Source organism: Nycticebus coucang, chromosome X (assembly GCF_027406575.1).
Source record: "Nycticebus coucang isolate mNycCou1 chromosome X, mNycCou1.pri, whole genome shotgun sequence".
NCBI lineage: Eukaryota > Metazoa > Chordata > Mammalia > Primates > Lorisidae > Nycticebus > Nycticebus coucang.
In genome coordinates this window covers 40,950,129-40,965,183 of record NC_069804.1, presented here as the reverse complement: position 1 = coordinate 40,965,183, position 15,055 = coordinate 40,950,129, and the positions used below count along the sequence as shown (strand labels likewise).

Sequence of the window (15,055 nt, the reverse complement as noted above, 5' to 3'; positions counted from 1 at the left end):
CTGTCCTTTCTTCATCAAACCTAAGCATAAAAACAGACAGATTTCCTTGGGTCTTTGGGTCATCATCTCTGAAGGTTCCTGTGTTGCACAAAACTTTGGTTTAATAAGTTTTCTTTTTTTTTTTGAGACAGAGTCTCACTTTGTCATTCTGGGTAGAGTGTCGTGGCATCATAGCTCACAGCAACCTTAAACTCTTGGGCTCAAGTGTTCCTCTTGCCTCAGCCTCCCAAGTGGCTGGGACTACAGGTGCCTGCCACAACACACAGCTAGTTTTAGAGATGGGGTGTCTTGCTCTGGCTCAGGTTGGTCTCGAACTCATGAGCTCAGGCAATCCACTCGCCTTAGCCTCCTGGAGTGCTAGGATTACAGGTGTGAGCCACTGCGCCCAGCCTGTTCAATAAGTTTGTTATGCTTTTCTCTTGCTAGCCTGTCTTTTGTTATAGCAGTGTTGATGAAGACCCTGATGATGGGTGAGGAAAGGGATCATATCTTCCCACCCTGACAGCAGGAACCCAAACGAAGACAAATGCTACTTCATAGAACATACTGAATAGAAGATTAGGAGCAGTGTGAAGAAGAGGAGGCGAGAACGACTCCCGGACCGACCAAAGCTCACACGTCGCTGCATCCCTGCATACAGCGCCTACGTCCCGCTGCCGTTGCCACCATGCCACAGAGAAAGGCTGAAGGGGAAGCTAAAGGAGATAAAGCCAAGGCAAAGGGCGAACCACAGAGAAGATCCGCAAGGTTGTCTGCTAAACCTGCTCCTCCAAAGCCAGAGCCCAAGCCCAAAAAGGCCCCTGCAAAGAAGGGAGAGAAGGTCCCCAAAGGGAAAAAGGGAAAAGCTGACGCTGGCAAGGAGGGGAATAACCCTGCAGAAAACGCAGATGCCAACATAGACCAGGCCCAGAAAGCTGCAGGTGCTCGAGACGCCAAGTGAAGGGTGTGCATTTTGATAACTGTGTACTTCTGGTGACTGTACAGTTTGAAATACTATTTTTTATCAAGTTTTATAAAAATGCAGAATTTTGTTTTACTTTTTTTTTTTTAAGCTATGTTGTTAGCACACAGAACACTTCATTGTTTTTTGGGGAAGGGGCATATGTCACTAATAGAATGTCTCCAAAGCTAGATTGATATGAGGGAAAATGTTTTTTCCCTCTAGTTTTGAGAGACTTCCTCTTGGCTCCCAAGAGGAGGGATTCCCTGATGTTGACACACAGCTACCTTGGCACAAATGCCTTGTGGTATGGAAAAACTACTTTGTTTTTATGTCCTATTCTCCCTCAGTCTTCAGCATAGTCTTAACTCCCTTAAACCCAGTCACCTCTTGGGACCTGACCCCCAATAATTGGTTACCAGTATATCAAGGAATCTGGACTTTTTTAATAATACCACTGAGATGGCATCCCTCAAAAGAGCAGTGGTTCCATTTGTAGATTGTTGTGATCTTCAGATAAATTCTGCCATTTTCATTTCATTTCCTGAAAGTTAGGGTTGGCTTGTGAAAAGTTGTTAAACAACATGCTAAATGTGAAATGTCAACCCTCACTCTAAACTTCCCTGTTCAGAGCATCAAATGAAGACTTCACTGGGTTTTATAGTGGCTTTCTGATTTTTGGTAGAACATTGAAGAAGGGAGTTTGAAAGTTGTTGTAGACTGTTAACGATCGTCTGCCCATGTCCTGCCCGAAATACCATGATTGTTTATGAAAAGTATCTTTAATAATGCTGGATACAGTTTGGCTTGGAAAAAAAAATGAATAGAAGATTACACAAGAAAAGCAAGTCAAGTTTACTTTGCAACCTCTAGCATAGCCAGTGCTCAATGAATGTTGAGTTGGTTGAGGGCCCTGGTTGAGAATGCAGGCTTGCATTGTGTGTACTATGCTGCCATTACTAACACGATAACTCTGGGCCAGTTCTGTAATCTTTCTGGGCTTCACTTTCCTCATCTGTCACATGGAGGTAATCATAATGCCCCACGGGTCATGTGAAGGTTAAGGAAGGTAATATACACAGAGCTCTTTACACATTATAAAACTCAACAAATATTAGCTGCTTTTGTTGGGTTCCTTTTCCTACCTGTGGGCCAAGTGGGTACTCCAGTCTCTTTTGCCTACCAAAGGGACTATAAAAGAAAATCTCATTTCTGAAATCCTGTCAGGAAACACAGCAAGATGACAACGACAAATAATTTTAGTTTCTTAAAAATGTGAACATCCTAAAAATTTCAAAGAATTTTCCAAGTAGAAAGAACGTCAGTGGTCAGCTTTGTCTCTGATAAGCTCAAGTACTTCCAGAAAGAGCCCTCTGAACAATATAAGTGACTGGGCAGGAAATGGTCTCTTAGAACCAAGCTAGAGACTAATGGGCAGCTGATGATTGTGGGGAAAGGCAATCAGTAAAATCAGACTGTACAGTATCGACAACACCTTCGCTAATTTCCTTACTTCCCAGACCCTGTGGTAGCTAAATCTGAGAGGCAGCAGTGAGGACAGATTCTCAGCTTTGATGTTTCCCCAGGGAATGGGACAGCACTCACAGACTGCCAACTTCTCACTTAAGCAGAACCCCAAAGCCCAGTTGAGGCTGCATTGTGATCAATTACAGAAGAGGGAAAAGAGGGAATTAGTGTGGCCAAAAGCCCCCAATCAAAACCAAATTGACAAGGCTTCCCTGGTGCCCTAACATCTAAGTTGGGTACCACTGTCTACTTCAGTGCCACATACGATGCAGTTTTCCCAGTTTCTTGGCACTTGGCCTTGTCTACTTTGTCCAAAGTGAAGGAGAACTTTCCAAATGGATTTTGTATTTGACCCAATGTGGTTACTTAAAATGGATAATATAGACCCCACAGAAAATTCAGCCCCAGAGAGCTCCTTTTAGTATTGGTGCTATAAAAAAATCCATTATTTATTCATTCAAAAATGGCTTATTGGGCATCTATTATGTGGTTTCAAGTTTGGCTTGTCCAAAAGCTGCTCCTGAGACAAGGATCTGAATGCAAGTGTAGGCATACTTTATTTTCCTGTGCTGCACTTTATTGCACTTAGTAAGTATTGCATTTTTGTTTAATTAAAGGTTTGTGGCAACCCTCCATTGAGCAAGTCTATTGGTGGCATTTTTTCCAAGAGCATGTGCTCATTCCATGTCGCTGAGTTACATTTTGGTAATTCTTACAATATTTCAAACTTTTAAATTGTTATTGTATCTATTATAGTGATCTGTGATCACTGATCTTTGACGTTAATATTGGAACTGTTTTGGAGCACCGTGACCCATGCTCATATAAAACGGCAAACTTAATCAGTTAGTGTTGTGTGTGTTCTGGCTACTGTACTAACCAGCCATCCCCCATCTCTCTCCTTCTTCGTGAGCCTCTCTATTCTTTGAGACACAACAATATTAAAATTTGACCAATTAATAACACTACAAATGGCCTCCAAGTGTTCAAGTGAAAGAAAGAGTCTCACACCTCTCACTTCAAATCAAAAGCTAGAAATGATTAAGTTTAGGGGACGAAGGCGTGTTGAAAGCCAAGACAGGTCAAAAGCCCGGGCTCTTGTGCCAAACAGTTAGCCAAGCTGTGAATGTAAAGAAAAAGTTCTTGAAGGAAATTAAAAGTACTGTTCCAGTGAATACACAACAGATAAGAAAGTAAAACAGCCTTCTTGCTGAGTGCTCTGGATAGAAGATCAAACCAGCCACAACATTCCCTTAAGCTAAAGCCTAATTCAGAGCAAAGCCCTAACTCTCTTCAATTCTATGAAGACCAAACAAACTGAGGAAGCTGCAGATGAAAAGTTGGAAGCTAGCAGAGGTTGGTTCATGGGGTTTAAGGAAAGAAGCCGTCTCCATAATATAAAAGTACAAGATGAAGCAGCAAGTGCTGATGGAGAAGCTGTAGCAAGTTATCCAGAAGATCTAGCTAAGATCATTGTAGATCATTTTTAGGGTAGACAAAACATCCTTCTATTGGAAGAAGATGTCATGTGGGACTTTCACAGCTGAAGAGAAGAAGTCAATGCCTGGCTTCAAAGTTTGAAAGGATAAGCTAACTGTTGTTAGGGACTAAGTGCAACTGGTGACTTTAAGTTGAAGGCAATGCTCATTAACAATTCCAAAGATCTCTGGGCTCCTAAGAACTATGCTAAATCTATTCAGCTTGTGCTCCATAAATGGAACAACAAAGCCTGGATAATAGCTCATCTGTCTATGGCATAGTTTATTGAATATTTTAAGCCCACTGTTGAGAACTACTGCTCAGAAAAAAAAGACTCCTTTCAAAATATTACTGCTCACTGACAGTGCACCTTGTCACCCCAAAGCTCTGATGGAGATGCACAAGTAGAATAATGTTTTCATGCCTACTAACACAACATCTATTTTCCAGCGCTTGGATCAAGGAGTAATTACCACTTTCAAGTTTTATTATTTAAGAAATATATTTCATAAGGCTATAGCTGCCATAGATAATGATTTCTCTGGTGGATCTGGGCTAAGTAAATTGAAAACCTTCTAAAGGATTCCTCACTCTACTTGCCATTAAGAACATTCATGATTCATGGGAGAAGGTCAAAATACCAACATGAACAAGAGCTTGGAAGAAGTTAATTCCAGCCCTCGTGGATGCCTTTGAGGGGTTCAAGACTTCAGTGGAGGAAGTAAATGCAGATGTGGTGAAAACAGCAAGAGAACTAGAAGTAGAAGTGGAGCCCAAAGATGTGACTGAATTGCTGCAGTCTCATGATCAAACTTGAATGGATAGAGAGTTGCTTCTTTTGGATGAGGAAAGGTAGTTTCTCCAGATGGAATTTAATCCTAGTGAAGACACTCTGACCACTGTTAAAATGACAGCAAAAGATTTAGAATATTCCCCAGACTTAGCTGATAAGGCAGCAGTGGTGTTTGAGAGGGTGGACTTCAATTTTGAAAGAAGTTCTGCTGTGGGTAAAATGCTATCAAACTGCACCACATGCTACAGAGAAATCTTTTGGGAAAGGAAGACTCAATCAATGCCACGAACTTCATTGTTTTTTTATTTTAAGAAATTTCCACAGCCACCCCAGCCTTCAGCAACCACCACCCTGATGAGTCAGCAGCCATCAACATCCAGGCAAGGCCCTTCACCAGCAAAAGGATTATGACTTGCTAAATGCTTAGGTGACTGTTAGCATTTTTTAGTGATAAGGTATTTTTTTTTTTTTTATTGTTGGGGATTCATTGAGGGTACAATAAGCCAGGTTACACTGATTGCAATTGTTAGGTAAAGTCCCTCTTGCAATCATGTCTTGCCCCCATAAAGTGTGACACACACCAAGGCCCCACCCCCCTAGCTCCTTCCCTCTTTCTGTTTCCCCTCCCATAACCATAATTGTCATTAATTGTCCTCATATCAAAATTGAGTACATAGGATTCATGCTTCTCCATTCTTGTGATGCTTTACTAAGAATAACGTTTTCCACGTCCATCCAGGTTAATAACGAAGGATGTAAAGTCTCCATTTTTTTTAATGGCTGAATAGTATTCCATGGTATACATATACCACGGCTTGTTAATCCATTCCTCAGTTAGTGGGCATTTAGGCTGATTCCACATTTTGGCGATTGTAAATTGAGCTGCAATAAACAGTCTAGTACAAGTGTCCTTATGATAAAAGGATTTTTTTCCTTCTGGGTAGATGCCCAGGAATGGGATTGCAGGATCAAATGGGAGGTCTAGCTTGAGTGCTTTGAGGTTTCTCCATACTTCCTTCCAGAAAGGTTGTACTAGTTTGCAGTCCCACCAGCAGTGTAAAAGTGTTCCCTTCTCTCCACATCCACGCCAGCATCTGCAGTTTTGAGATTTTGTGATGTGGGCCATTCTCATTGGGGTTAGATGATATCTCAGGGTTGTTTTGATTTGCATTTCTCTAATATATAGAGATGATGAACATTTTTTCATGTGTTTGTTACCCATTCGTCTGTCATCTTTAGAGAAAGTTCTATTCATGTCTCTTGCCCATTGATATATGGGATTGTTGGCTTTTTTCATGTGGACTAATTTGAGTTCTCTATAGATCCTAGTTATCAAGCTTTTGTCTGATTGAAAATATGCAAATATCCTTTCCCATTGTGTAGGTTGTCTCTTTGCTTTGGTTATTGTCTCCTTAGCTGTACAGAAGCTTTTCAGTTTAATGAAGTCCCATTTGTTTATTTTTGTTGTTGTTGCAATTGCCATGGCAGTCTTCTTCATGAAGTCTTTCCCCAGGCCAATATCTTCCAGTGTTTTTCCTATGCTTTCTTGGAGGATTTTTATTGTTTCATGCCTTAAATTTAAGTCCTTTATCCATCTTGAATCAATTTTTGTGAGTGGGGAAAGGTGTGGGTCCAGTTTCAGTCTTTTACATGTAGACATCCAGTTCTCCCAACACCATTTATTGAATAGGGAGTCTTTCCCCCAAGGTATGTTCTTGTTTGGTTTATCAAAGATTAGGTGGTTGTAAGATGTTAGTTTCATTTCTTGGTGTTCAATTCGATTCCAAGTGTCTATGTCTCTGTTTTTGTGCCAGTACCATGCTGTCTTGAGCACTATGGCTTTGTAGTACAGACTAAAATCTGGTATGCTGATGCCCCCAGCTTTATTTTTGTTACTAAGAACTGCCTTAGCTATACGGGGTTTTTTCCGGTTCCATACAAAACGCAGAATCATTTTTTCCAAATCTTGAAAGTACGATGTTGGTATTTTGATAGGAATGGCATTGAATAGGTAGATTGCTTTGGGAAGTATAGACATTTTAACAATGTTGATTCTTCCCATCCATGAGCATGGTATGTTCTTCCATTTGTTAATATCCTCTGCTATTTCCTTTCTGAGGAGTTCATAGTTTTCTTTATAGAGGTCCTTCACCTCCTTCGTTAGGTATGTTCCTAGATATTTCATTTTCTTTGAAACTATGGTGAAGGGAGTTGTGTCCTTAATTAGCTTCTCATCTTGACTGTTATTGGTATACACAAAGGCTACTGACTTGTGGACATTGATTTTATATCCTGAAACATTATTGTATTTTTTGATGACTTCTAGGAGTCTTGTGGTTGAGTCTTTGGGGTTCTCTAAGTATAAGATCATGTCGTCAGCAAAGAGGGAGAGTTTGACCTCCTCTGCTCCCATTTGGATTCCCTTTATTTCTTTGTCTTGCCTAATTGTATTGGCTAGAACTTCCAGCACTACGTTGAATAGTAAAGGTGACAGAGGACAACCTTGTCTGGTTCCAGTTCTAAGAGGAAAAGCTTTCAGTTTTACTCCATTCAGTAAAATATTGGCTGTGGGTTTGTCATAGATAGCTTCAATCAGTTTTAGAAATGTGCCACCTATGCCTATACTCTTCAGTGTTCTAATTAGAAAAGGATGCTTGATTTTATCAAATGCTTTTTCTGCATCTATTGAGAGGATCATGTGATCTTTATTTTTGCCTCTGTTAATATGGTGGATAACGTTTATGGACTTGCGTATGTTAAACCAGCCTTGCATCCCTGGGATGAAGCCTACTTGATCATGATGAATGACTTTTTTGATGATAAGCTGTAATCTATTGGCTACGATTTTGTTGAGAATTTTTCCATCTATATTCATGAGTGAGATTGGTCTGAAATTCTCCTTTTTGTTTGGGTCTTTTCCTGGTTTTGGTATCAGGGTGATGTTTGCTTCATAGAATGTGTTGGGGAAGATTCCTTCTTCCTCAATTTTTTGGAATAATTTCTGCAGTACAGGAATAAGCTCTTCTTTGAAGGTTTGATAGAATTCTGGTGTGAAGCCATCTGGACCAGGGCATTTTTTGGTTGGAAGCTTTTTTATTGTTTCTTTGATCTCAGTGCTTGAAATTGGTCTGTTCAGAAGCTCTATTTCTTCCTGGCTGAGTCTAGGGAGAGGGTGTGATTCCAAATATTGATCCATTTCTTTCACATTGTCAAATTTCTGGGCATAGAGTTTCTGGTAGTATTCAGAGATGATCTCTTGTATCTCTGTGGGATCAGTTGTTATTTCCCCTTTATCATTTCTGATTGAGGTTACTAGAGATTTTACTTTTCTATTCCTCGTTAGTCTGGCCAATGGTTGATCTATTTTATTTATTTTTTCAAAAAACCAACTCCTTGTTTCATTAATTTTCTGAATGATTCTTTTGTTTTCAATTTCATTGATCTCTGATTTGATTTTGGATATTTCTTTTCTTCTACTGAGTTTAGGCTTAGATTGTTCTTCTTTTTCCAATTCCATAAGATCTCTTGTGAGATTGTTGATGTGCTCTCTTTTTGTTTTTCGAATGTAGGCATCTAAAGCAATGAATTTTCCTCTCAAAACTGCTTTTGCAGTATCCCACAGGTTTTGGTAACTTGTGTCTTCATTGTTGTTATGCTCAAGGAAGTTAATGATTTCCTGTTTTATTTCTTCCTTCACCCATCTGTTATTCCACAGAAGATTGTTTAATTTCCATTCCTTTGGGTGGGGTCGAGCATTTTTGTTAGAGTTGAGTGCCTTTAGTGCCTTATGGTCTGAGAATATACAAGGTAAAATTTCAATTCTTTTGATTCTGTTGATATTTGTTTTGTGTCCCAGGATATGATCAATTTTGGAGAATGTTCCATGGGGTGATGAGAAGAATGTATACTCTTTCTTTGGGATGGAGTGTTCTATATGCGTCTATCGAGCATAGTTGTTCTAGGGTCTCATTTAAATCTCTTATATCCTTGTTTAATTTCTGTTTAGAGGATCTGTCCAGCTCTGTAAGAGGAGTGTTAAGGTCCCCTGTTATTATAGTATTATCAGATATCATATTGCTCAGACTGAGTAAGATCTGTTTCAAGAATCTGGGAGCATTTAAATTGGGTGCATAAATATTTGGAATTGAAATGTCTTCTTGTTGTATTTTTCCCTTGACCAATATAAAGTGACCATCTTTGTCTTTTTTGACTTTAGTTGCTTTAAATCCACATGTATCTGAAAATAAGATTGCAACTCCTCTTTTCTTCTGAATTCCATTTGCCTGAAAAATTGTCTTCCAACCCTTGACTCGGAGCTTTAATTTGTCTTTTGAAGCCAGGTGTGTTTCTTGCAGACAGCAAATGGATGGCTTGTGTTTTTTAATCCAGTCAACCAATCTATGTCTCTTCAGTGGGGAATTCAAGCCATTAACATTTATTGGGATAATTGATAAGTGTGGTAGTATTCTATTCGTCTTATTTTGTGAGAGTCCATTGCTTAGTTTTATCTTTTGCATCGGTGTGGAGGTAAGGTTCTGTCCTTTAATTTCTGAGTTCTTACTTTGCTGCTGATCCATTGTTGTGGTCAGTGTGCAGAACAGGTTGAAGTATTTCCTGTAGAGCTGGTCTTGTTGTGGCGAATTTCCTCAATGTTTGTATATCTGTAAATGATTTGATTTCTCCGTCAATTTTGAAGCTTAGCTTAGCAGGGTACAGAATTCTGGGCTGGGAATTGTTCTGTTTAAGTAGATTAAAGGTAGATGACCATTGTCTTCTTGCTTGGAAAGTTTCATTAGAGAAGTCTGCGGTCACTCTGATGGATTTGCCCCTGTAGGTCAACTGGTGCTTACTCCTGGCAGCTTGCAGAATCTTTTCTTTTGTCTTGACTTTGGACAGGTTCATCGCAATGTGTCTTGGAGAAGCTCGGTTAGAGTTGAGGCGACCTGAGGTCCAATAGCCCTCTGAAAGCAGTGTGTCAGAATCTTTGGTGATATTTGGGAAATTTTCTTTTATAATATTCTCTAGTATGGCTTCCATTCCTCTGGGGCATTCTTCTTCCCCTTCTGGAATTCCTATAACTCATGTTGGAACGCTTCATAAAGTCCCATAATTCTGACAGGGAACGTTCTGCTTTTTCTCTCTTCTTTTCTGCCTCTTTTACTATCTGAGTTATCTCAAAAACTTTGTCTTCTACCTCTGAAATTCTTTCTTCTGCATGGTCTAACCTTTTGCTGATACTTTCCATTGCATCTTTAAGTTCCCTGATTGACTGTTTCATTTCCTTCAACTCTGCTATATCCTTTTTATATTCTTCATATCGTTCATCTCTGATTTGATTCTGTTTTTGGATTTCCTTTTGGTTATTTTCCACTTTATTAGCAGTTTCCTTCATTGTTTCCATCATTTCTTTCATTGTTTTCAACATGTGTATTCTAAATTCCCTTTCTGTCATTCCTAACATTTCTTTATAGGTGGAATCCTCTGCAGTAGCTACCTCATGGTCCCTTGGTGGGGTTGTTCTGGACTGGTTCTTCATGTTGCCTGGAGTTTTCTGCTGATTCTTCCTCATGAGTGATTTCTTTTATCTGTTTACTTGCCCTAATTTTCCTTTCACTTCCTCTTGGTCTTTAAGTTCTCGTGCCTGTGGAAGTTGCGGGCGGGTTTAGACGGGTTGAACACACGCGACCACTTGTCGGTTTTCCACTGTTTTAGTCCTCCTCTTGGGGTCCAGAAGTCTCTCGCTGACTCCCTGTATCCTCTCAGGGGTGATGATAGGCAGATCCCACCAGCCAGAGATGCCTGGAGTCCTATCTCCCCAGACTCACAGTGCCCAGATGCAAGGAAGCTGTTACTCAGCTGCCATCTTGCTCCACCTCCGTGATAAGGTATTTTTAAATTAAGGTATGCACATTGCACATAATGCAATACATAGTCAGTAGACTACAGTGTAGTGTGAACTTAACTTTTTTATATGCTGGAAAACCAAAAAATTCATGGGACTCATCTTACTTTATTGTGTTATTTGCTTTATCACAGTGGTCTGGAACCAAACTAGCAGTATCTCCGAGGTATGCCTGTACTGGAGTTTATTTGGGAGGTGATCTCAGGGAACATTGATGGGGAGTGAGTGGGCAAGTGAGGCAGGGAAAAGAAGACAGGCAGGCAATAAACAGCGTGTTATCAAGCCCATTGCCACTGAGGGCAAGTGGAGGTTAACACCACTGAGGAATTTTGAAGCCATCATCAAAAGTTGAACAACGTGAGCCTCAGTTTTCCCATCCAGGGAGGTGCAAGGCTATGCCAGTTAATTTCAGGCATTGCTGAGGGCTGAAAGGAAAGGCATCAATTTCCTAGCACATCCGGCCTTTTGCAAAAACAGCAAGACAGGCTCCCAAAGCCAGACAAAATAGGTAGGCAAAAATGTAAATGCTGCCTCTAGGAGTCAGAGAGATTTGTACTGAAGTGGTAACAGCTGGGGACCACAGGTGGCCATCAACTACATCTAGGGGCCAGAAATGCATGTATAGAAGACACAGGCCTGTCCTTAAGGTGCTTGCAGTTTGTAGTTACAATATACTATGCCAAGTATTTTGGCAGAAGCGAGCCCAGGATGCTTTGGGGACAGGGTATGACAGGTGAGAGTCCAGAAGACAAGCAAGGGCTTCCTTGCTGGAAGAGAAGAGGATGATTTGAGTCTTGTAAGATGAGGAGGAGGGGCCTGAGAGAAAGGAAAAAATATATATTCTACATAGGACGATTTGTGTGTGCAAATGTATGAAGGTACAAGAGGACGTTTTGACAAATGCCTTTTAAGTCTTGTTTTTCATAGCATGCATTCCCTTTTACCAAGAGAAACCTTTCTGCAGCTCTACACTCTGTCCGCCGTGCCCATTATTGGATGTCTAATGCACTCAACAAATTCTATTATTTTATGCTGGATGTATGGGGCTATCCGTTAATATCTGACAGTTATTACCCAGAAACTAAATGAACCTTAGAGTGAATATTTTCTTTTGCTTAAAAAAAAAAATAAGGAGAAAAGGTGAAATGCCAGAGAAAAGAAAAAATATTTTAAGCCATGAATCTTCACAGATGCATGGCATGTTTAAAAAAAAAAAAAAACATGAAAAGATGTGAATTTGAGATGGGGCTAGGATGCATTCCCAAGACCAGCATAGATGTCTCCCAGACGCCTGCAAATAGCTTATCAAAGGCTCCAGCTGCGGGTGGGACTCATTTGTCAAAGGCCTGACATCTGATGACGTCACAGCGCCAGAAGCTCTCTGGGGCTTGCCATGGAAAGGTGTGTTATAAAACCAGGGTGGGGCCTCACCCCAGGCCTCATTTTTATTACCACCTGGTTCTTTTCCATGAACTGGACGACTTGATGGAATTGCTCTGGTCGATGGTGGCTCCAGTCCCTCCAACACCAGATTAAAAAATATGCTAAAAGTCTGAGCTGGCCTTGGGCCAAATTGTGCAGCAGGTAAAGTCCATCCTCCTCCTTCCATGCTTCTCCCTTTCCTGCATCTCTTTGTTGGTTAACAAGGTTCATCTGTGCTGGGAACCAGAGTGAAAAAGTTGACCAGATATTCTTTTTTTCCCCCCATGGGACTAGGGAACTGCGGTTACTCCAACACAGATGGATTTGCATTTTAAAAGAGAACTGTGGGTGAGAAGCAATGCTTAACACAATGGAATGCCTCAATAATGGGGGAAATTTAGGCACAGTGGGAGCTGGATTTTCTGGCTCCTTTCAAATCACACCAGATAGATGACTATCTCCTTTGCCAATTGTGCAGGGCAGTTGGCTGCCACAAATGTGGTCAGATACTAATCTAGGGGGTTAGAAGTCCAGATAGTCTTGGGGGTGGATAGGAGATGTAAGGGGGCAGGGACTTCTGGGGTGGTGGTAATATTCTGCCTCTTGATCTGGGTACTGATTATGCTTTGTGAAAAGTCCACAAATCTAATCAAATGAAAAAGTTTACTTTCAACAAGTAGCTTTGGAGTTGGGGAAAAGACTTGATTCCAGGAGTGTCTGTCTACTCTTTCCCTTGTACTGCACCAGATGTTTATGTATTACCACCTTTAATCCTTCCAGCAGCCCTATGAGGTGGATCCAGTAATTATGTCCATTGTCCAAGACCACACAGCTGGCTAGAAAACTCAAGTTTTCTAAGTAGAAAGTCTGTGTTCATTCAAGTGCAGTGTAAGGGTAGAGAACAGACCCCTGTTTCCCAAACACCTTAGGTGGTTGTAGGATAATCCTAGTTTGATCAGGGATCCTAGAGGGTTCTGTGTTTGTCTGAGATGACTGTCAGAAGGGGAAGGCCTGAACAGCTTGCAGCTGGGGTTAGGGGGCCAGGATGACAAGGTTCAGGTTGGATGTCCCAGAGTGGTGACAGTCCCAGAGGTGGGAGAGGAACTGATGTGTGTGGGCAGGGACCCAGAGAGGAGTGATGAGCTGGCACAGGGTGGGCCCAGTTAGAACATGCCAAGAGTCTGGTGTTAAGAAGACTCAGAGTGTGGGCGGCACTTGTGGCTCATAGGAGTAGGGCACCAGCCCCATATACCAGAGGTGGTGGGTTCAAACCCAGCCCTGGCCAAAAACTGCAAAAAAAAAAAAAAAAAAAAAAAAAGACTCAGATTGTTGACTTTGACTCAAAACAGAAGGAGTCCTGGGAACCCTATGTCTTCAAAGACCAAAGAGATGGAGGGATGATTTTGGCCTTCCTGGACCTAGAGCTGGGAGTAAAGTAAGTGGGCAAAGAAGATATATACTTTACAGAGATGGCTACAACTATAGCTGCCATCCCACATGGTCTTCTGCAATGTGACCTGCCACTTATCCACCAAGTCTGTCTCTCCACCGCTTTGAATCTGGTGGAACTCTCTGACTCCTTTGACCAATATTATATGATGGAAGTGAATCTATACCTGTTCCTAGTGTAGCTCTTAATTGGCCTGGTGGGTTCTCCTTCCTACCTCTTGAGATTCTTGCTCTTGAAACAGGGGCACACCCTCTCAGAATGCAATGACATGCTGTGAGAAGCCCAAGCCATGGTTGCTCTAGTTGACAGCCTCAGCTAAGCTACCAGCCATGTGTGTGCACCGTCTTGGATATCCAGTCCAGTGTAGCCCACAGATGACTGTGGCTGTAACTGCTTAGTAAGAACCTTCCAGCTGAGTCCACTCTACTTATAGTACAAGAGAAAATAAGAATTGTTTTAAATCATTAAGTCTTAGGGTGGTTTGTTACATAAGAAGAGACGATGGAAAAAGGAAGACAAGGGTCTCAAAAGATTGGAGCACTGGAGTGCCAACTTCGGGTGTAAGAGGGAAGAAATTAAAGGAGGTTTCAAGTGGAGTCGGGTTTATGTTCTTAAGAACACCAGCAACACCCGCAGACCTGAGTTGCAGACTTGGCCCTGCCATTTGCTAGCCATGGTATCTTCAGCAAGTCACCACTTCTTTGTGCTTTGATTTCCTCATATGTGCCTTGGTTTCCTGATTCATTCCACAAACACAAAACATTGTATCTGGGTCCCAGCTGGGGCAGGCAATACAAAGATCATTACGGCCCAGACTCCGAGATTTTGTGCTCATTCTAAGATGAAACTAGGCACTCGGAGAATGTTTGAAATGTGTGCATGTAAGTAAATGTTAATTACATGCAAATCTCTTAGAGCAGTACCTAGCACATTCTAAGTGCTCAATATGTGTCCCCTGTCATTATTATGCTGTGCTGCAACTTAATTCTCTAAATAGCATTTGTGCCCTGATTGCAGTTTTAAAAAGCTAACTGGGTACAACTACTTTGGAAAATTATTTGACAATCACATTAAACATATACTCACCTTATAATCCAGCAAATCCACTCCTGTGTGTATACCCAACAGAAATAGGTACTTGTATCCACCAAAAGATATACACTAAAGAACAATGTTCAGAACCACTTTATTCATAACAGATCCAAGCTGGAGACAATCCAAATGACCATCAAGTCAGATAGATAAATACATTGTAGCATATTCATACAATGGAATACCACTCAGTAACTAAAAAGGGTGAACTATTGTTTCGCATAATAGCACAGATGGATCTGGTAGACAATGAGTAAAAGAAGCCACACACCAAACAGCATAGGCTGCATGATTTTGTTTATAAAAACAGGCAAAACTAATCTATGTACCCAATCTATAGAGATCAGAATGGTTGGGGGATGTTGCCTAAAGAGGGCATGTGGGAACCTTTTGGGTTGCTGGCAATGTTCCACATCTTGACCTGGGTGGTGATTATACAGTATGCCCATA

General features: G+C 41.1%; 1 protein-coding gene across 1 annotated transcript; it reads left to right on the top strand.

Moving 5' to 3' along the window:
- Nucleotides 1-667: 667 nt before the first annotated feature.
- LOC128577661 (non-histone chromosomal protein HMG-17-like) lies at nt 668-1,616 on the top strand. Its single transcript, XM_053579941.1, has one exon. The coding sequence runs from the start codon at nt 668-670 to the stop codon at nt 938-940; it is 273 nt and encodes a 90-aa protein (XP_053435916.1). The 3' UTR covers nt 941-1,616.
- Nucleotides 1,617-15,055: the final 13,439 nt, after the last annotated feature.

Excerpts from the sequence above, each read along its gene's own strand:
- LOC128577661 (XM_053579941.1), top strand. The coding sequence starts at position 668 with ATGCCACAGAGAAAGGCTGAAGGGGAAGCTAAAGGAGATAAAGCCAAG.